Raw genomic sequence first — 22,842 nt, 5'->3', positions numbered from 1 at the left:
AGAGGGCTGCGGCAGAGGCGGCCGCGGGGCGGGACACGGGCGGGACACGGGCGGGCCGCGGACCCGCCGCCCTCACGTCAGCGCCCCCCCTTCCCCGCGGGCTGCCCCGGCCGCGCGGTGCGTTGTGGGAGCGGCGCTGAGATGGCGGCGGCCGCCGCCGGGCTGAGCTGGAGGCGGGTGTCCTCCTTCACGGGGCCGGTGCCGCGCTCCCGCCACGGGCACCGCGCGGTCGCCATCCGAGAGCTGCTCATCATCTTCGGCGGCGGCAACGAGGGCATCGCCGACGAGCTGCACGTCTACAACACGGGTGCGCGGGGCGGCCGGGCGGCGGGGCCGGAGGGGCGGGGAGGCGGCGGTGGTGGCGGCGGGGCTGTCCCGGCGGGGCTGTCCCGGCGGGGCTGTCCCGGCGGGGCTGTCCCGGCTCCGGCCGCCGGTGCCACCGGACCCCTCACGGCGCCCGGGATCGCCCCCCGAGCCTCCCGCGCTCACCCGGCTCGGCCGAGTGGGCGGCGGGCGGGCTGAGGAGCTGCCTCGAGGCGAAATGGCGGGGTGGGAAATACGCCTGGGCCGTGGGGTCTTCCCCGGGATAGTGCGGCGCCCCGGCCGCTGCTGCGGGTTAGTGGGCCCTTCTGGGGAAAAGGAACCTGGAAAATCTCTTGATGCGCCTGTTGTGCTTCCCCAGCCCCTGGCGCGGGGGTGCGGAGTCTCCGCTGGCAGGGCTCGGCTGAATGGCGGCGGGCGGGATTAGTCCCCGCCAGTGTCCGGATCCCCCTTCTTCCCTCTGGTGGCGGCAGCTTACCGGAGCTGAACGCGCTGGAATAGGAATCTCGCTTGGAAAAGTGAACATGCTGGCATTGGGAGCCTTTCCAGACAGGAAGCTGCCCGAGACCGATTTCTTTTGTGAAGGATTAGATGTCTTAAATAGTTACTGTTGGGGATGCTGAATGAGGCTGGAAAAGCGGGAAAACTTGCGTGTAATGTTAGAGCTTGGGCCGAGACCGGAGGTTCAGTGACTGATCTGTGCTTCTCAATCTGCCAGTGTTGGCTGCTTGAGTTTTTCCAAGCAGATTTTTCCCTGATATCTTAAAGATCTACTATTCTTAATCACGGTTTTGGGGGGAGAAGAAAAAAAATCTCTTAACTTTTCTGTTCTGACAAGTAATCTCCAAGAAAACTCTCAGACAGTACAGTTATGCTGTCTGTCAGAACAAAGGTTCAGATGGATACCTTTTGAATGAGGCTTTTGGGTTTTTTTCTGCCCGGTTTTTCTGCTAAAGGTGTTTCCCCTTTATAGCAGTGAAAAAAAGGATCGTGACTCAGTTGTTCCGGTTCCTGGACGAGTGCTTGGCCCAAAGTGGCCTTTTTTTCTCTGGGGTTTAAGATACAGGGTTGTGACCCAGGCTGTCCCAGTATGGGATGCCATCCATGGCTCTTACTCTGCGTGTGATGACTTCCAAGGAGCTGGCACACAGTGAGAGCATCTTAATCCCCTGCAGCAGTGTTCACTGGAAGCTTCTAATTTCATACTTTTCCTCTCCGTGCTCATGAGAAAAGCTTAGGATAAAGAAGACAGTATCTCCTGTAATTCTTTAATTCCAGGGCAGTTTAAACACCAGTATGCTGCTGCTGGATCAGACTGTCTCAGCTGCTCTTTCTTGCCTGTGTGCCCCTCCTCTCCCATGTATCAGTGCAGTGCTCCGTGGATATTAACATGGGTCCCAGTACAGTGTAATTAGTTTTTGAATGGGGCTATTAAGTCCAGGCACACTGCCATGCTGCTGTAGCTCTAATAATTCTGTTTCTAGGGCTAGCTCTCTCTGAGTTAGCATAGTTGTCTCTCTTCTGTGGAACTGCACTTGTGTTCCTCATTAGCCTCTATTCTTGGCAAGTCTCTTAAATTGCTGGGTGACCCTTCATAACTGATTTAGTTGCAGTGACCTCATGGGCTCATTCATATATTGAGTAGCATTGGTTTGATACAGGTGTTTGCTTTTCTTTTTATTAAAAAAACCCCTCAATTAAAACGTAGTGTTAGGCAAGTAGCTCATTCACAGTTATCTACAGGTAAAAGGTAATGCTCTAAAAAGCAGAGGTGTTTAAAAATACACTTTTTGGTGTTTGAAATGTTTTTTGTTTTGGTTTTTGTTTTTCTCTACTATAGTTACAAATCAGTGGTTCCTTCCTGCTGTAAGGGGAGATATTCCTCCAGGCTGTGCAGCACATGGATTTGTTTGTGATGGTACCAGAATACTAGTTTTTGGAGGAATGGTTGAATATGGAAGATACAGTAATGATTTATATGAATTGCAGGTAGGAAATGTATGAAAATGTTTCAATTTTGAGGACTACTATATTTATCTGTTTATGAACAAACACGTTTTATTTTACCAACCGCAGAAGAAAGTTAGATAAGGTTTGCTCTGCTCCAGGAAGAATAAACTTGAAATAGATTCTGAAGATGGAGAAAATCCAAATGCCTTTGAAAAAGAGACTTCCATGTAGTCTACATAAAGTATAAAATATTTAGTGTTTTATTTCTTGGCTCATATATACCCCTTTTAACATATGTCCTGAGAAAAGCCCAGCATTCCCTTAAAAATAATTCAGAAAATACAAGACTGTTAATATTATCTGAATTCTATTTACTGTGAGTGACTATAAATGAAGATATTTCTGAATATGTTTTTCTTGTCTTCAAGGCAAGTCGATGGCTCTGGAAAAAAGTAAAACCTCAAGCTCCTTCCAATGGATCACCACCCTGTCCTCGACTTGGCCATAGCTTTTCTTTATATGGTAACAAGTGCTATTTGTTTGGTGGCCTGGCAAATGAAAGTGAAGATTCAAACAATAACGTTCCCAGGTATGCTGATTTGCTTTGAATTTAATGGCTTTACAGACAGATGACTAGATGTGACAGCTTTGAGGAGGGACATTCTAGTCAGGCTGTTCTGTGTACCAGGTACTTGCAGGTGGATTGTTTGTGCAGTGGACGGGTTACATGCGAAGAAGCCTAAATATTTCTTCTGCTAATCCCACAGTATGTAACACTGACTGACAGCTCTGACACTTTTGTAGGCAAACCTGAGTAGACTTTGGTATTTTTCCTAGTATTTTGGGTGATGATTTTAAGAATGGCTTATTTGTTAGAATTACTTGAATCAGCCAAGTCTCATGAGTCATTAGGGAATTCACGGTGGATGTTTCCTCTATATTGCTGTGGAAAACAGTTATGAATTCATCTGGAAATTTGTTACAGTAACAGCTGAAGTTGGTTTTTTTGCCAGCAAACAGTGCTCTAATGCTCCAGTTTTATATCCACGTTCATCTGCAGTTCAGAGCACTAAGATCCACTGAGCTATAACCTGTCAATTTTAAGCTCAGTAAACAAGGGGTGGGTATCTCATGTGAATGCCAAGATTCAAAGACAGTTATCTAAAAAATAACTTGCTGATAGATTCAGCAACAAATGGCTAATTGTTTATTGGCCAGCCTGCAGGCACAAGAAAAGAAACAGGTTCTTCTCACCTTTGTGGCCTTGGAGTTGCAGAAATTAATCTCTAATGTCTCTGGTCATCATGTATTTCTCACAACTTTGCAGTTTATTCCAAGTGTTTCCATGTGCAGTAATTTCTGCAAAGAATGATGTTTACCCCTGTTGAATGTTTCCTTCATGTAATACAGTGTAGCAAATAAGATATGAGAGCATGTTTCCTTAGAGGCACCAAGTTATAATTGTTCAGGTTTTGTATTTTAAATCCAGTTTTGGTACTGTCCACAATGCATCAAATGTTTTGAGAGTTTAAAACTCTACACTCTCCCACTACAGAAGTCTGTAGTATTCAGAAGGGGTCAGGGTTTAAAGTACACTTGTAATTGTGCTTGTAAGTGAACTTTTCATACTTTTGACAATAATACCCTAGATATTTAAATGATTTCTATGAACTGGAGCTGCAACATGGTTCTGGAGTTGTTGGCTGGAGTATTCCTGTGACCAAAGGAATCTTGCCATCTCCCCGAGAATCTCACACCGCCATTGTATACTGCAGAAAAGATGGGGGAAGTCCAAAGATGTATATTTTTGGAGGGATGTGTGGCTGTCGGCTTAATGATCTCTGGGAACTTGACATAGGTGAGTTGATTTGCCAGAAGAAGTCAGTGCTTACTGGCTGAGAGGAAAAGTTACAGTATAGAATGGTTAATGGCATGATGGGGTGCAGATATGATTGAGTCTAACACCATAATGTTAACCTCCTGTAATTTCTGGAATTAAATAGATACAGCATTGTTAGCATATATTATCCTCACTGATTGTGGGTGAGATTGTTTCTTTAGAGAGTTCTTTACAGTAGTTATCACTATGATAACCAAGCTGAATAACCGTAATGAAACCATAATATATCTTTCTGATAAACTGATAAACAGTTTGTTAGTATTTCCTTGTATTCCTTCCTGGTTTTTAAAATCCAGGGAGTGAATATGCAGTAACAAGGTTTCTCTGAGGATTTTTATTCTTTTTCTTTTAGAAACCATGACCTGGTCAAGACCAGAAACCAAAGGGGCAGTACCACTTCCTCGCAGTCTCCATACGGCCAATGTAATAGGAAACAAGTATGTCTGTTGTTAAAAGCTCAGCTCTAGAAAGGTACACCTAGCAGGAGAATGATGACGCTTATCCACTACTGCTCAGTATAAACCATCAGCCCTGTAGAGTACTTTGCTGCTATTTTAAGTACCGCTGTTAACTGAAGGGTATCAAACTGTCATTGTTTTCATCCAGCAGAACAATCTGCCCAGCCTTCAGGCAGCTTTCCAGGCTTCTTAAAGCACCTCTGTGCGTTCTCGGGGCAGTCTCACCTGGGCCTGAGCTGGCTCTGTCAGGAGTGAGCTCGAGTGCCTCTGTGTGTGTGACACAAATGAATTAGTTATGCAAAAAACTGCTCAAAGAGTAAAACTAGTTCTAGGCAAAACTGTTCCACCCTTTTTCCGTATTCTGTTCTTCATTACTCTGCTTCTTACCAGCGTGGTTTGTTTTGGCAGATAGCATTGATAAAATGGATTTTTAAACATGGGTTTCAGTCAGTGTTATATCAATTTACAAGCTGGCATGAGGAGGAAGAGGCAAAGGGGTTAAAAATATGCGAGCTTTGTACCTTACGATTCAGTAGCTTGGTTTTTTATTATTTATTTAACATGTTAGTAGTTTGTAGCCTGCATTATATTTTTAAATTTTGATATCTGACTTAGATGCCAGTCTTCTTATTTTAATTATTGAGAGGTCTGCAGTAAAGGATTGTAGAAATACAATTGTGCAAATGTGTGGTTTTCTGAGAGCATTAGCAGTTTGGTGGTTTGTAAAAAGTGACTTCTGTTTCTGGGAAGTTGTTTGAGGAGTTAGTGGGATTTTTTGTTTGTTTGAGTTTTTTAATCAGTTAACTTACTCAAAAATTTCTGAAGGTAGAAGTCTGTAACAGTACTTTATAAAGAGAGTAGATACAAATAAAATTTGCTGTAAAGCACTTGGAATTTTCTGTTTCGTCCTAGTTTGAGAGAGCACATGCAGCAGATCTGGATATTAATTGTCTTTTCCTTTTCCCTCTTCCCTCTTTTCCTATATTTCAGAATGTATGTTTTTGGTGGCTGGGTTCCACAGTCAGCAGGAGGTGAAATTTCTGCTCATGATGGTGAATGGAAATGTACCGGTTCATTTTCTTACCTTAATTTGGGTTAGTGTTTCTGCCTTTCTGGGAGTGGGCAATTTAAATGATACTTTATTAACAGAGTAGAGTAACTATTTTGAAGACCCTGAGAAAAGTTTAGGATACACAACTGTAATACTAGGTGACTGAAGAATTTGCTGGGTTTTTACATCTTTCTTGAGAAGTGATGTTTTAATAATTATTTTTCTTTGAAGATTCAGTGGGTTTGCTTCTTCAGATCTTTGTTAATACAACTTTAAGTAATTTAAATACTTCTTCATTTATAGAAGAACACAAGAGACAGATTCTGAAATGAGGTTTTTCTAAACATAATAATACTATCCCTGAATCCTCAACTTCTGATTTTTTATTTACCCTAGAGAGATAACCAGAGGTCACAAAATTCATCCTGTATTAATTGATTTTTCCTTGCACACTAATTGGACAGTGACCTCCTCTTTGTAATATTTCAGTTTTAAATGCAATTGTCTATAAAAACAGAAGTGATTTATTTTCATTTTTTTCTGTGCAATGAAATGTACTAACATCTTTATTTCTCGTTTTGAAAAACATGTAGAAACTAAATTGTTCAAGTTTCGTTCACTAGATACCACAGAATGGGTAGGTCTGATCTCAGATTGCCAGGAGGACAAAAGTAACTCGTTCCCAGGGCCAAGAGCAGGACACTGCGCCGTAGCGGTTGGCACTCGTCTGTATATCTGGAGTGGTAGAGATGGTTACAGAAAAGCTTGGAACAATCAAGTCTGCTGCAAAGATCTTTGGTACCTTGATACTGGTGAGTCAGAAATAAGAGACTTGTACTATGTTCCGTATTTTATTAACATCTGGGAAGCTTGCATCGTGGATGATCAGAACATCTGAAGCTGTAGCAAATTCAAAGATTATTTAAATGTTAAAAAACATTCTTCACTTTTGATTGTTCAAAGGCTACAGCTGTAACTTGAACTGAAAAAATTAGGAAGGCTTGTTTACAGCCTCTGAAAGAACTTTGTGGCTGGATTCTGCATTGCATCCCATAGTCAGTTGATACAAGGTGCTAGAGGGTGTTTTGTCTGAACTTTGTCTCAGGGTTTCTGACCTCTCCTTTTAGTGATCTTTTCTGGTACTATTTACTCCTTTCTACCAAACCCTTCCTTCTCTTGGGATCATTGCTGCTGCTGCTTCCTCATCTCTTGGACTGCAAAATGATACTATGGAGTCTGAGAAAGGGCCAAATTGTTCCTGGGGATGAAGGATATTCTGGAGCACTAGTCACTCATTAGTTGCTGGATTAATGGCAGGACACTGAGGTGGAATTGGGGAAGGGGAAACTAGAGTGGAACTTTTGGGAGCGAGTTGTTGCCTATTGAAGTAGAAGTATGAAAGTTGTTATTGGAGGTTGTGAAATATTTAGGAGATAGTGAGGTGTGTGGGGGGGAGGTGTTTGTTTGTTTTGGTTTTTTTTCTTTTCCTTTTTTATTTTTCCCTCAGAAGATCAGAAAAGGAAAAAAAGTAGCAGGGGAGGGATATGCTTGAGAGTGCAGCCTGGTCAAGGCAAGTGAGAGGAGCAGGCCAGTGGCATCAATCATGTCTAGGCTTCAGCCTCTGCAGAAGAAGTTTGAAGGAAAGCTCACTTTAGTTACAGAGAGAATGCAGAAAGGAAGAGGGATCTCCTGTGGATTCTGCTGAGGAATATGTAAAACTTTAGGGGCCAAAGAGCTACCTGCAGCCTTTTGGGAAAGCACAAAGATCTCTTCACTCTGTAATCCCTAAAATGATATAGCTCTAACCCAAAGGCTAACTGGCAGCAGAAGAGCCATTAAAAACAAAGCATGAAAACTTGAGCATTTTTGAGCACTGTAGCAGGACACTTTGTAATTCTCTGACTTGTCTTGCCACCTTCGGCAAGGGTTTCTTGTTGAATCTGGTATACCTTGTTCATCAGTGAAAAAGGAGCTACTGATTTTACTCACAATGTGTATTTAATAAGCTGATAAAGGAGGGCCATTTCTAACACGCCATCTCTGTTTTATTGGTTTCTTGTAGAGAAGCCTCTAGCACCATCACAGGTACAGCTGATTAGAGCTACAACTAACTCTTTTCAGTTGAAATGGGATGAAGTTCCTACAGTTGAAGGGTATCTTCTTCAATTACATGCTGACTCACCAGTGCCACCAACGGCTGGAATTCCTGTTACTGGTGTTCCTGAGACATCAGTGCTGAGTTCACAAGGTAGTAAGTAGTCAGACCACATTATGCTAATGTTTGTGCACAGACAGACTAGAGTATTGCATAAGTGTTTGATACGAGTTTGTTTTTTAAAGAACCACTTTTTGAGAGAGAGAAACCCTATTTCTTTGGTTATTCCTAAAATGCCTGCATCATAATTATGTAAAACTCCACTTTACCTTGTTTCTGTTGGTTTTGGCCAGCTGTCTGAATTATGAAGATATTTGTAAGTGCTGGGCATGATTTGAGAAAGGAAATGGTGAGAAAGGGACTTTATCTGACTGTTTGGCCATGCAGTTTTGTTTCTGAAAACAAAGTTCTCCTTCAGGCAACTTTGGGTTTCCCTCTCCCTTACTGGAATAGATTCCAACCAACATAGTATTAAATTTTACATAACTGATGGGGATTTGTTTTTGTTTACATGCCAGGTGGCTGTTCTCTACATCAAAGTCCACAACCATTGCCTAGCATCCCTTATCCAGAACTAAAGGTTGATCATCCCAGCCAGACAAATAATCTCATTCCTAATAATGTAAGTGTAAACTGAGAAATGCATGAGTGGCCAAGTAGTGTGGAAATCTAGAGGACTGCCAGAACTTTCTCAGTTTTAAAAGCATACTTTTGGGCCTTAGGAAAAAAAACCCAAACCAAACAAAAAGACACCTGCTCAAGTAGTTGTGCCTATTTTGTTACGTAGCTTTTACTTTTATGATTGACAGACAGTCTCTCAAGTCCTCTTCCTGGCAGAAAGGAAACTGCAACTGTATTGACTTCCAGGATGTTAACGTGGGAGCCTGATACCAGTAGAAATACTATTCGTCCTTAAAATGTTGGTGAAATTAATGTGGAAGGCAAAAAGAATAAGGCATATTCCTCCTTTGTTAGTGCTTTTATGCTAGTCTGCTTAGTTGTAGGTTCTTACTGCAGATTAAACCCAATTATTATCTGTTCTCTTTGTACTGTTATACATGTTCCACTGTTTTGACAATTCAACAGAAAGAGCGAGGACAAACGCCGGCTAAAGGATCACATTTTTATAATTTCGCACCTTCTCTTAATTGAGTAAAGTCTTAGATCTGTATGGGATCCATAATGTATTCCTGGAGAAAGCACATGTAGATATACTATATAAATTCCACTAACAGTAGAAATATCTAAAGTACATGCCAGGAAAGCAAAGGTTGAAAGCCTCTGTAATTGTGATTTTCCCCATCTCCTCAAGTCCTCCCCAGTAGACTAAATATGTGCATCAATGAATTTCCATGTAATGACAAAAGAAGGTGAGCTCACTGCCAGATAAAATTTAGCATCTATTAGTATCTATCACGTCCAAGTCAACTCAGAGTTTGAGTCTTTGCTTTATAATGGCTAAGATAAGGGGGATTGAGGGGTTGGTTTCTTGATTTAGTTTAGAGTACTAGGGAATTGTTGGAGGAGTTTAGTTTGTTGCTTATGACTAAGCATTTTCATGCCATGTTTGCAACTGAAATTTCTCAACTTTGCAGTTAAACATTAATAAATGTGTTGTTTTGCTTAGGTCCAAGTTTCCCTTTCATCCAACTCACTACTGAAAGTAGAAGGAAAAGAAAAGGTTGCAGCACCTGAAAACAAGATTACACAGGAGACTTTGAAAAACCACACAGATGCTACAGGATTCAAAGAATCAAATGCCCCTTCTCTTTTGCCTGTTTGTACTTCAAGTAAGATGACTGTAGAATAAAAATTAATTGAAAAGTGAGAGTTAAAATTCATCTCATAAACTTAGAATAAGATTGTCTTGTAGTTTAAAATTATTTTAGATTCCTTTGTAGTTTAAAAAAACACAACTTGTGTTAGTTGTTACTGAACATATTTTTAGAAGATACAGGGAAAAATGAAATCCTAAATCGTTTGAAGTGTTGCAAGGGACATGAAATTCTCACTTATTCATTATTATGATAGCAAATATGTCTAAACATAAATAGCCATTTTTAACATTTAAAAAAAAAAAAAAAAAGACAGGTACATTTTACAACATTATGGTGATAGTAACTCCAGACTCTTTGACACTGTGTCTGTTAGGAGTGAAAAGCTATAATGTAAAAATTCAGGCAGTGTGGAGATAAGCATGTTTCTCTGACTGTAGAGGAAATAGAAGGTGACAAGGCACTGATGTAGGCATTTCACTGAAGTGCCTTAAGTTCAGTGTCATAAATCCAGGCTCAGTCACCTGATCTGTTTATATTTGACTTTCATGTACTTTATGGGTTGTTGGATTTTTATTTTCTTCACAGTGCAATTTAAGCGTCATGTGGAAATTTTGGTTCTTAGTGCTAAGTGAGAAACAAACTTCCACTTGATTGTTACAAATCTGTGGTATTGATTTGTGTGGATGCTTTGTTTTAGTGCTTTTTTCCCAAATTAGTCCTTTTGTAACAAAATAAATATAGAATAGCAAGCTTAAACTAACTGTTTACATATATCTGTTTATGACTGTGCAGACAGACTTTAGTTCAGTTATATACCTAAAGAAAGCATTGGTAATCAATATTATCAGATCTGTTCTAACCTAATTCTGAGCTAAACTCAGGCTTCATAAGAAACCAAAGCCATTAGATCAAGTTGAGATTTGCTATGTGTTATCAGTATTGATTTCTGGTTAATATTTTCTCTTTTTAAGGTGCTCAGACATCAGCAAATGTAGGTGAATTACATGACTTGGACAAACAAACTGTAAATCCTGATGCCTCTGTATCCAGTACTATCTGCAGCACACAAACTATGGTAACCCAGCAGGCTGTTAAAACTGAATCATCAAGTACAAATGGGGCAGTTGTTAAAGATGAAACTTCACTAACAACATTCAATTCAAAATCTGAAGGTTTGAAATGTGTTTCACGTACTGTATTTTGAGCCATATATATCTAAGGCCATCAGAGTTCCCCTAGTGTGGTGGGATTCCCATCTTGACTAGTACCTGGGATGTAGATAGGCTTTGGGCATTGAAGACTTTGTGCAGCCTGGATGATCTCTGCTATGATGTAAACATCTTTTAAAATCAGGATATACCTTTTATATGTCTGTAAATCGCTGTGTGTCCTGTAAGTGAGAAGTCCTTTAAAATCTTCATTTAAGGTCCATTTTCTAAATAGCAGTGGTAGCCAGTTTTGGTGCCCATTGCACTTTTGCTTTCATTCAGTGATTGTGAGTCAGCAAAAGACTAAAATAGTAACCTTAGATGATTCTGATTTTAAGCAACTGACCTCTCTAACAAATATGGCTAGTTATCATGGCTAGCTCACTGCTAGTCAAATGTGCTGGCCTCTTCATAATCTGCTTGAAATATCCAAAATAAGCAGCAAAGCAGAAAATAAACATATGGGTAGTTTTTCAAGTTTTGTTTTTCACAAATATCAACAGGCTGTGCTTGTTATTGTTTTGATTGGTAACTAAAGAACTGTATTCTTGTATTGATGTTGCGTGTGTAGTACAATTTTTACCAAACAGTATTGTATTTTAAATGCAAAACCCCAAAACATGAGTATAGAATACTAATATTCCCTTGTGTTGCTCGTGTGCTTAATGTTTTTTTCTTTTTCTAATATTGCATTTTAAATTCAGTGAATGCTCTGTTCCCATTTGTTAGGATTGTTACAGATTAACTGCTCATGTTCAGATTCAGATTGTGTTGATGTCAGAAACAATGCAATCAAATTAAGATTTCACACTTAGGCTATTCATACAGTGTCATCAGTTTGTGCCTCAGTCTGGTATTTAGATTATTTGCTTGCAAATATTTTACATGGATTTCATAATTCTATCACTGTTTAGGATTTTCTGCCTTCTGTTTTTATTATCTGTAGCAGCCTCCAATGCCAGACTCTCAGAATTGTTCTGTGAATATGACAGAAGCCAGAATTAGTTGTTTCTGTTATAAATAGAACTGCATGCAAAAGAAGTCTGAGACGAACTTGTGCAACAAATACTTTTAAATGGCTATGGAGGTCAACTTTCATAGTCTGTCGATTTTGTGTTAAATTTTCTGTATCACCTAAGCTTTTTAAATGTAACTTTTTGTTTTTAGCTGCTGAAACTGCTTGTATCATGCCTTCAGCAAGGGTCAGTACTGGACAGACAAATGATTCACACTCCTCTGTAAGTCTGAAAAAGTATAACCAAATTTCTGTCTCTATTGTTCTGTTGATTAGTTGTAAGGGCTCTTCTGTGTGCTTTTCTTTCAGAAATATAATTAAAGGAAATGTTTATTTAGGGCTTGAAGTGAATAATACAGGGGTAAACATTTCTGTTGTAAAACTAATTGCATTGTGTGGGTTTGATGTGAGTCTAAGTAGCAGTTGTGTAGTTGGGAGGAGATCCAAGTATGTGTTTCAGCTGTTGAATCATTTTTATTGACTGGCACAGTGGAATGGTCTCTCTGCTGCATGATGTGCAAATGTAAAATGTTTTTCTGTATGCACAGTTGAATTGAAAATGAAGTATGTTTTAGATCAGACTATTGTTAGCTGCTGATCCATAGATTTGAAACGTTACTTAACTGACATCTTGATGTTTTTCCCTAGAGGAGATGGGGACTGGCTATGCAAGCTGTAAATACTGCCTGAAAAAGTAAATGCTTCCTATTTCACCTGCTTACAACTTAATACACAAAACCAAGGTGCCACTGTTGCCACCAAAAGCGAGGAACTAAGGATGGGGAGAAGCAGCTGCTACCTAAAGGGTTGGGGTGCTTTTGCCAAGAGCAGCTGCGGTTCCTGCCCCGTTTCCGTGCCAGCAGGATCGTGGCCTGTCTGTGCTGGGCACACTGACTGTGCAAGTGCTCTCCCTGGTGTCTGGAGACAAGCAAGAAAGACAGTTTGTCTTTCTGGGTCAGTCAGGAACAGTTCACACGCCCTCCACCACCATCGCCCCACGCCGCAGCAGAGGCCTGTTCTCAGCTGCTGGCAAATTCAGCAGTGGCTGAGGGAGAGCATGTTTGGGGCTGAGGTACAGCTGAATCCCAGGGAGAGCTGCTGATGTTGGACCACTCTGTGGAACTTCTTGACCTCTGAGCCAAATTAACTCGCAACTACATGCTGCTACAGACACCTAGTTCTACAGCTTTAAACTTCTTCCCCTGCCTGTTTAGAATATCAGATGTGACATCCCAGCTGTTGTCTTTTAAATAAATGACAGACCGTGTCTGAGTCAATGTTTAAGAACCAGTTGGTTTTGAACACTATTTTAATAATATATGCATATCCATTTGAAGGATAAGAAAGTAACACTGGTATAAAAGGGGGTTGTCTCTCACATATACTAGAGTCTTAACACTTCTTTACATTACTCTGAAGTCTGGGTAATCCACATAACGTGTTCTTCAAATACTAGAAAACACCACAACGACCGACGGCACCGGTGAAAGCAAGAGACCGGCGGTGGTACGATGTTGGAATTTTTAAGAACAACAGTGCTGTGGTGAGCCAGTTCTACCTGCTGCCAGAGGAAACACTGAACATCTCTAACAAGGTACATGCTGATTCTCTTCTGACATAACTTGCACATAAAGTATTTTGGGATCTGTTGCTATTGTTAATTATTTTCTTATTTCTAACCTTAAGAAAGAATTTTAAACTTAATAAACTTTCAAACCAGTAAAAATTCTTAAAAACTAAAAAAACCCACAACTTTTTTTAATATGTCACTTCAGTACAGCACTGAAATGTTTCAAATTTTCTTCTCTGTTCCCAGAATTGTTGCCTAAAAATTCTTAAAGATACTAATAAGACATAGGCTAGACTGTTTAAAAAGACTAAATCTGGAACTGTAGTGGGTTTTGTATTAAATCTTTCTATCTTAATGTTTTTGTACGTGTAAGTTGATGTATGAAAATACATGTGAAACTTGCAAAAGTGTTGCAGTCTTGATGACAAAAGTGTAAATTAATGATGTCTTAGTGAACATGAAACAAAAGTCATGTTTTGTTTTCGTGAGACAGAAGCAAAATAACAGGACCCTTTCTTTGAAAGTACTTCAATATAAATATTGTATATCTTAAAGAGCATAGTACATTTTACAGTGTTTACATTGGTTGTATTTCTTGTAAATTATTCAGAAGGAAAACAGTTCCATTGTAAGTTTTAGTGGTGGATCAATGCACATTTTAATCATGGAAGTACAATGGCACATAATGTTTCAGAAACCTATTCGTTGCTATCTTACAGAGCTTTTCTTTAAAAACATTTTGATTACCTACACATCAAATTGCAGCTCCTAACTAGAGGAATAAGTGTTTTTGGAATAAAAATATTTTTTAGGACAGAAGATTATGTTAACTAAATAATAAATTATGTAATTGTAAAGGCTACTTTGCTTTTACTTGCCTGAGTAAAAATAACCACAAGGTGCAGTTTAATTTAAATGACTGAAAAAATGGGGTATTTTTTTTGGTTTAGAGATGTATTCTCTCACATTGCATCTTAGATCACCTGTTTTGAGGTGAGATAGTGCCTCAGTCAGAACCCTTCTGTAAATTCTGATTTAAGAACAAAAGTATTAGGTAGATTTTCAGTTTCAATTAAACTTAGTACTACCCACCTTACTTTTTTTTTTAGGCTAATTGTGTTTAGAATATTTTAAAAATTAACACAAATGTTGCTTTCTTTGCAGACGGAAGGTGCAGATGTACCAGACTACAGATTACTTAAGAAACAGGATCTTTTTCCAGGCACAGTGTACAGGTTCAGAGTTGCTGCAATTAATGGCTGTGGTGTTGGGCCTTTCAGTAAAATCAGTGAATTCAAAACTTGCATTCCAGGTTTTCCTGGAGCTCCTTCAACAGTCAAAATCACCAAGGTGAGAATAGGTAATAGAGGTAATTCTAGTTCTGATGTATAAAATTCTGGTTACCAGCTTAACTCAGAACTCTTGGTTTTAGTTGGTTTGTTGTTGGGGTTATTTTTAAGTTAAAATTGTCATATAACAAAGTTTCAAATACTTGTTTAACTCTGCTCAATGTAAGATTCTTTAAGAAATTTACTAAAAATAATAATTTCAAGACTTACTGATTGTGTTACCAGATACATGTCTTGTTCAATCATCTGACGGTTTTACCTGTGATTTTCTATCCTTGCATCCTTAAATCTATAGGGATACACTATGCTTTTTTTAAAAAAAAAGGTCAAAAGACACATCCTTATGTCCCGAGTGATGATGTTTAGGTTAGAATTCTCAGATAATCTTTAGAATTTGGGGGTGGGGGGTGTGTATTTTTATACTATTTATATATTTATGGTTAGCTACATACTATCACGTTGTTCTCTCTCTTCCTTCAGAGTGTAGACTGTATTCATCTTTCTTGGGAGCCTCCTCCTTCACCCTCTGGAAATATTTTAGAGTATTCTGCCTACTTAGCAATCCGTTCCACACAGTTACAGGAAAATCCAAGTCAACTGGTATTTATGAGAATATACTGTGGTCTTAAAACATCCTGCATAGTGACTGCTGCCCAGCTTTCCAACGCTCACGTTGACTACACTTCCCGACCCGCCATAGTGTTCAGGATTTCCGCAAAGAACGAGAGAGGGTACGGGCCGGCCACGCAAGTCCGGTGGCTCCAAGGTAAAGTCTTGGAATGTTCTTTTGTTCCTTACAGGAGCTCTATGCAAATTTAGTTGTTGAGATTGGCTTAGCATTCAAAAAAAACAATTATATTTGCTCACAAGCAAAACCAGGCAGGTTTGTTGGTTATTGAGTCCTACCCACTCCCTAAAACTATAACAGTTTCTGACTTCCCTGGGCTTCACTTCAGCTCAAAAATTTTTCAGTCTAATAAGCAATCCATTTACATGCGTGGGTGTAATCGGGGTGTTTTTCGGTCTGTTCACGCTCCGTATTGGAAAAAAATTTTCATTAGGTCATGTGAGGTGCAATTTTGTGATGCTTATACACTTTAAAGGCTGTATTACAACCAGAAGAGGTTTTGTCATCTTGTCCTTGTCCTTGAATTTGTACAGGTTCGTGATGACCTGGGGATGGGAGTGGATCCACTGAAAAATAAAGATTAGTTTTAGCCTGATCAGTTCTGGCTCACCATACAAGTCAGCCAATCCAGGGGCTCTAAACAAGAAGTTTTGCCATCTTCCAAAATGTTTAGTATTCCAGTGCTGTTTTAACCCTTTAACTGGCAAGGGTTTTGACCATGATCTGTACCCCAGAACTCTGAAACAGTAGTTTTTGGAAGTGTTTGATCATGTACACCACGTGAAATTATGAAGCATTTAACAATGTCTCCTCCTTTTTGCAGATATGAAAACATCAGGCTCAAAGTAGTGTTGCTACTCTCAAAGGCATCAGTAGGAACAACGTAATAAATCTCCAGTTTCGAATGTAGTGTTTAATGTAACTCTTGTACTATTTGTAAATGCTACAAATATTTTATTTTTGCATTGTTTTTATCTTAAAAATATATAACCTTTTTTACGTTTGACACATCAGCGTTACACAGCCTTGCTCAGGTATATGAGTACCGTATAGAAATTATATTGAATATGGTGGGGTGAAGGATCACACCCTATCCAGTAGCTCTTTTTAGTAGTGATAGTTAAAATGTAAAATATACACAGTTTCAAATAAAACAAAGAACAAATTTGGCACAAGCAGCGGTATTTGAGGTAGAGTCCCCAAGATTGCTACAGATCTTGCACAGATAATTCGTAAGATTTGGTATACGAGTAAATTCAGTTTGGTTTTGGTTCCTTATACCACATTCTTCATTGTGGTGTCTGAGTACAAGGCAAAAATCTCCAGTTATTATATAGTAACTTAAAATGTATAAATATTTTAATATATACTTTTTTTGTAAAGAAATGATTTTTTCTACTATTTGTAACAAATATCTTAATCTTGAAAGATATCCCCTGAAAATTTAAAAGAAAAGAGAAACTTATCCATTGCTCTTATTACAAAAAGCATAAATTCAATGTAAATGCACTACTAATATTTAGAATTATCCTTTTGTAGTTGTACAAATCTTAAACTTGTAAATACCAATGTTTACAAGAGACCTTTCGGGTCTTGTATGAAAACTTCCATGAGATTCATTCTCTTTTTTTTTTTTTTTTTTTTTTTTAATAATAAATCCATATGCTTTGCTTTTAGCATATGCTTGCTTTTTGCACTAATAATAACTTACCTCATTCCTGTGTTTGTAATCACTTGTGTTGCTTCCATAATGTTTCTGTAAAACTTCAATCTGAAAATTTTAACCAAAGTTTAGAATACATGGTAAGCAATTTTGCACATATTATATGGCAACTTTCAACATATTTATTCCAGTTAATCTTAAGTGCTCGTTTGCTTTACCAATATATTCTACCAATCAAGTTCAGTATCTCCCTTCTACTATGCATCATTTTACATTAACTAGCTAGCTGATAAAATCAACAAGCATTACTTCTAGGAATAGGTTGATCCATTCCTATGCTAAAAGAAAAAATTTGTTCACAGTAGTGAAATAAAGGTAAACATTTTAAATGCTATATATATATCTATATGTAAACCTGTGTTTACCAAAGTGTAGAGGAAAACGGCTGAGTTGGACAAGGTCACTAGGTGAGTAGACTGAGGCACCTAAATAAGATTTATTTTAAAATAAAATCTAAATTATTTACTGTGCAATGAAGTTTATACTTTGCACTTTAATTTTGCCCTGAATGCCAAAAGACTATATACATCAAGGTAGAATTTCTTGCCTCTTCCAGTTAAATTTGTCTTAAGAGCGCTTGTAAATATATAAACTGAAATAAATGATGTGCCTGGTTTGGTGGGAGAAGTATCACTAAAATATTAGAGATTTAACAGCTCAAGTATCCCAGAGCAGATTTAATAGCCAGGTTTTGGCTACCCTGAAAATCAGGGTTATGATGGAAGTGCTGGTACAGCCTTAATTATCGCAACGCATCACATGCCACAATAGCATATAAAAAGTGCTAGGGACCATAAATCACTATGATAGTGTTAATTGTGGCACAGGAGAAATACACGTGGCTTGACTCCAGAGGAAAACCATGTGTTTGTGACAATAACAGATATCCCAGATTCACTTTAAACAGTGTTTATAGTATGAATGTATAGGACTTTTCCTGAAGTTAACTGGCTTTAAGATATTTGTGTTTTAATGGTCCATTTTGTCAGGTATGATCTCACTACCAATACTGTCTGATAACTAAAATACCATACACATGAACTGTTAACTAGAAGAGTAGAAATTGGTTTTTCTTATTAGTACTGTGAAAGAAGCCTTTAGAGAAAACACTTGTGGCTTTGATTTTGTTGGTTGATAGCTGTGATTGTAGAGTCGTTATTTAAGAATAAAACCTGTTGGGTATGTCTGGGTGGAGTTTTTTTGCACTTGGTTTCACATGCTTTGCACAATTTCTTTTTCAGTGGGTATGTCACAACTACCAAAGGGTAAAACTGTGGCGTTTTCAATGAAAGTATAATTTCCTTGTAAGTGTGCTTTCTTCAGCTGACTTGACATAAGGTGTCACTTTCTCTTTTTGTCCAAGTTGGGTGATGTTGAATAGTGACCATATGCAAACCTTCAGTTCCTCACGGTTTTACTTCAAACTGAAATTGTGGTACACACTGTAAAATACACTTTGTGGTCTGTTTTTAGAACTGTATTTATAATGTCTAAATCCCACCTGTTTGCCTATCAACTAGATATCAGACAAATATTGATTGTTCAGTTTTAAATTTGTTTAGAAGACTGTTGACACCAGCTCTTTGAGAATCCGTGTTATCCATTTATTTCAGATACTGCTAAAGGACATGTAACAGAAACTGAAATCTATCAGATGACAGTATCCATATTGTAGAAATGTCTAGGTTTACTAAACTCCTTAGGGAGGTTGTGGCTGTGTAAGTATAGGACAGTCGTGCCACTTAACGGCAGACACTGCTACAGCTTCACCTTAAGAATGTTCTTGTGAAAGTGGAAATGAAGTGAACAATAACCTACACTTTGTGTTTTCAAAGTAATTATAGCAATATCTTTTGAATGTAGTTTGGAGTAGAGCACATGATCATGCCATAAACTCTGAAGATATAATAAGTATTACTGTTGTTATCTGATCTTTCAGGATAGCGAATTTGACGTGAACTTAGTCTTACAGCCTGTTACTTAATGACCTCTACAAGGAAACTGACATTTTGTACAATTGAAGTTGATTAGTCTTATTTCGAAGCATTGTTTGTTCTTTGTAATAAAGTGGTTGTCCTATCAAACGCATTGTCAACACCGTGTGGGGCTGTTTTTTCAAAGGTGTACGTGTACAGACTTTGAATTTCTGGTACAGGAGAGTGTGTTTGTCGAGGCAGGGAAGAGGATTTAATGAGAGGCATTGTAATACTATCCCTGTTTCATAAGTATTATCTTCCAGTTACTTCTTGGTTACCTCATGAGCTTTTTCCTTAGTGGAGGTTCTCCAGCTTCCTTGCCCCGCCTTTTCCCGCAGTTGCTGTTTGCTCACCATTACTCTCGCCCTTCCTTGCCTTTGTGCCTCACAGCTTGCAGGCAGCGACCTCTGAAGTGAAATTCTGAATTTACTTCCCGTGCCTACACACCAGCCATGCTGTTCAAGATGAGTGTCAAAGAGTTTGGTATTGCTTTGTTACAATTTGTTAAAGAGATGTGTCAGTACTTAGCGTGCTCAGAAGGCTTCTGGTAAGGACGTGAGTTGCATTCGTGTCCAGCTCTGCTCAAAATGACATCATCTTGGGCAAGTTGGTAAACTTTTATGGCAGTTGACTATGGGGAACTGCTGAGGAAACAAGCAATACCTGCAGCCAGAAGCAGGGGAGCAGAGACAAGCAAGGGAACTGAAGGTCTGCATTGTTTCTAGACCTCCTTAAGAGACTTCATACAAGACACTGCTAAAAGCTGTCTGCTCCAGATTTATTCCTTCCTTGTGTTCCTAGCTATTGTAATAACTGTTGTTATTATTTTGTTATTTGTGATCCTTGCATTAGTGGAAAACAAATGGGAAAACCTAAACAATCAGTGAAGAATTCCCTCGTGCTGTTTTCTTTCTGTTAATAAGATTCTCAGAGTAGGAGTTATTTTCTCTTGAAGGCAAATTTGAATTTGCTGTATGAATTATCTTAAAAACAACTCAGGCTTATTTTTCTTTATGGCATTAGCTGGTCCCTTGTGTATTTTTATATTTTCTAGTGAGCTAAACATCAGGGGTTTTATTCTGTGGCTTCCAGTTCTGACACTGAAGCATTTCCAGATTCCCAGGGCAGGGGTGGAGCACTGACTGCTGGCACTGTTTGCAGTGAGTGTGTTCCTCCTCCTGCTAGTAGTTGTGAAATCTTCATTTTGGTGTGTTTTGCACTGATCTGGAAGTGGAGATCTCCTTTATTAACCCAGAAGTTAGCTGGAAGGTATCAGGGTGATGAGCTAAAAATGAAAGACCTTGTTCCATGAATGAGTCTTTTAAGATACTGCATCTCCAGCACCTCCCCCAGAGAGAGGAAATTGTGCTGGGAGGCAGGTGGGGGTAGGTTGGGTATCCAGCTAGATCCCAGAATTTGTGTCTTGCACCTGCAGCCCCCTGGAAGGAGGATGGCAGGATGACCCAAGAGATCTCTGTGAGCTGGTGGGCCCATTTGTCTTAACTCCATCCTTATGTGCCTAAAGCTACCTGGTAAAAATCTGTCATCTGTAAAGCTGCTAAATGAGGCCTTAGTCTGTTCCCTAAATCCTTCAAAAGCCTGAAGCACTTCAGAGTACTTGTTGGGCTTACAGCCCTGACAGTAACAACAAAAATGTCTACGAAATTGGGGCTGGGCATAGTTTGCTGTCATTGTTTTTTTCAAGGGGGTTCTTGCCTCTCACAACCATCTGCTTTTAATATATGACATAATTGCTAAGTTGGTACAGCAGCTCCTTAAAATGAAAACCAAGGCTTGGATGTGGTATCTTCAAAGAGAAAGAGCGACGAAGCATTTCAGTGTGTCCCAGTGTTCTGAGTTATTTCTGTGTCTGTTGAAATTACAAAACACTATTATCCACACATGGAAGTTATCAATATAGTTATTTCTAAGTGATTCTTAAAAGAGGCACACTGGGTATATGCCATTTTAGAAGGTTCAAAACCAATATTTCCTTTGTTTTGTTTACATGCTCTTTTTTTTGTTTGCATTCCCTCATTTAAATGTTTATGGTCTGGGACTCTTAACTGCCTTTTAGAGTAACCATCACTCTCTTATGTGCAGTGCTGATAGTTCTCCTTTAACATAAGTTATTTGGTACAAGTAGCACCTTGCAACTTTGTGCAGTATCAAGAAATATTCCCAAATTTTTCTTTTTAGTAGCAGCTTTGTAATTATTTCTTCATTGTACTTTGCCTGAGTAGGGAAAAGACTTTTATGTCAACCTTAAATGCTGTCTGCTCCATAAGGAAAATGGAGTCTGGGAGCAACTCTCTGAAATTACTGTCTTGAAAAAAAAAAGAAGACTTGAAATATTGATCTAACAGTTTGAGGTTTCACCTATTTATGTTACAGCATAAATGTTTTAGTGTAAATGCAGAATATTTATGTAGTTATTATTGAAAGACTACTGAAGAAAGTTAGGAAGATGAAGTTGCTGTAGAAAAGTGCTGCTGAGTCATCTGAGGCAACGTGGGAGCTGTCAAGTCAGAGAAAATGGCCAGTTATTGAAATATTTCTTTTTCAGATGGGTACAGAGCTTGATCCCACTGCATCCACTCCAGAGACATTTTGGATGAGTTTCAGCTGCTTGGTTTGTCAAACGTGGCTGTTACTCATGGTTTTGAATGGAGTGAGAGCAGACTCGTCCGCTGATGCAACACTCCCCAGGCCCCGTTTTCTCATCCCTAAGTGATGGAGCCTGTTTCCCTGTAGCAGAAATGTTCTCCAGCTGGCTGGAGGTGAGATTTTTGGATCCTTTCCTTCTCCCTCAGTGCTTAGCCTTTCCTGTCAGCTGGCTCCAGGCCTCTCCCTGCCCACCAGGTTGCTTTTCCTGGTATGTTCCATTACACAGGGAACTCGGGCATCTGGCTGGCTTTGGATTTCATGGCTGGGGCCAAGGAGCTGGATGCTGCAGAAACAAACCTGTGCATCCCAGCACCCTTTATCTGTGCTATGTTGCTCTCGACAGTGATGGGACATAAACTCTGCTGGGATCAACTGTTTGTCTTCCCACAGGGTGCAGAGAGAAGTGAAAATAGTATATACTCCTCCTAATTTGCTTTTGCATAGCATGGTGGCCATGCTCGAGCTGCAGCTGTACTTGGAGTGACACAGCACTTACACCTGAACTGTGAGTCTCAGGTGTGCTGCTGGGAGGTGGTTTTATTTGCTGTTCATGTTACTGCAGGGGCTGTGCCAGATTAACTGTAAGGCACACAAAGACCAGATTAGCAGCCCCAGGGATGCTCCTCTGCCCAGCAGATTTAAACCCTCACTAGTTCTCTTTCATACAAAAGCAAATCAGGTGCCACTGCTCCTGATAAACAGATCCACTGGCCCACTCTGCTGCAGTAAAATATTCCAGGAAATGACCCTGGAAATTTGCCTGGGAGATTTCTTACACGAGGGTAGCCAACTCCCTCCAAACTGCTGTGCACAGGCTCACCTCTGGCCCTGCCTCCAAAGCCATCCTTGGAGACCCTGACTTAATAAACTCAGTGCAGCTGGAACCAATTTGGATACCACTGTGCACAGGAGCAAACTGCCCTCACTCCCAAGAGCACGTGGCCTTGGATGTCACCACAAGCTGAACTGGCAGTTTCCAGAGAGCTTCCCATTAAACTTTTACATAGCGAGGGTCAGAGGTGATGCTGCATTCCATTATCATCCCATTTTCACAAATCAATAGGTAAGCGGATCAATATTTGGTTGCTTGAAT

The 22,842-nt window shown here is 39.5% G+C and overlaps 1 protein-coding gene across 4 annotated transcripts; it reads left to right on the top strand.

Annotated features, from left to right (window-relative positions):
* The first annotated feature begins 127 nt into the window (after window positions 1–127).
* Window positions 128–19,201, top strand: HCFC2 (host cell factor C2). Of its 4 annotated transcripts, none has more exons than XM_050324200.1 (16): window positions 128–307; window positions 2,162–2,310; window positions 2,700–2,860; window positions 3,921–4,129; window positions 4,524–4,608; window positions 5,620–5,723; window positions 6,367–6,492; window positions 7,743–7,931; window positions 8,354–8,457; window positions 9,463–9,625; window positions 10,585–10,785; window positions 11,989–12,059; window positions 13,293–13,430; window positions 14,571–14,756; window positions 15,236–15,521; window positions 16,207–19,201. In XM_050324200.1, exons 1-16 carry the CDS (start codon window positions 142–144, stop codon window positions 16,230–16,232), a joined length of 2,364 nt encoding a protein of 787 aa, XP_050180157.1. In that variant the 5' UTR covers window positions 128–141; the 3' UTR covers window positions 16,233–19,201. The 4 variants fall into 4 exon arrangements, with proteins under 4 accessions (XP_050180157.1, XP_050180156.1, XP_050180155.1 ...); XM_050324199.1 differs by having other exon boundaries at window positions 6,304–6,492; window positions 7,743–7,928; XM_050324198.1 differs by having other exon boundaries at window positions 6,304–6,492.
* The last annotated feature ends 3,641 nt before the right edge of the window (window positions 19,202–22,842 follow it).

The sequence above is a fragment of the Myiozetetes cayanensis genome, unplaced genomic scaffold, assembly GCF_022539395.1.
Source record: "Myiozetetes cayanensis isolate MyiCay16 unplaced genomic scaffold, myiCay2020 scf3, whole genome shotgun sequence".
Taxonomy (NCBI): Eukaryota; Metazoa; Chordata; class Aves; order Passeriformes; family Tyrannidae; genus Myiozetetes; species Myiozetetes cayanensis.
Note: the sequence above shows the minus strand (reverse complement) of the source record. Positions and strands in the feature narration are given on the sequence as shown.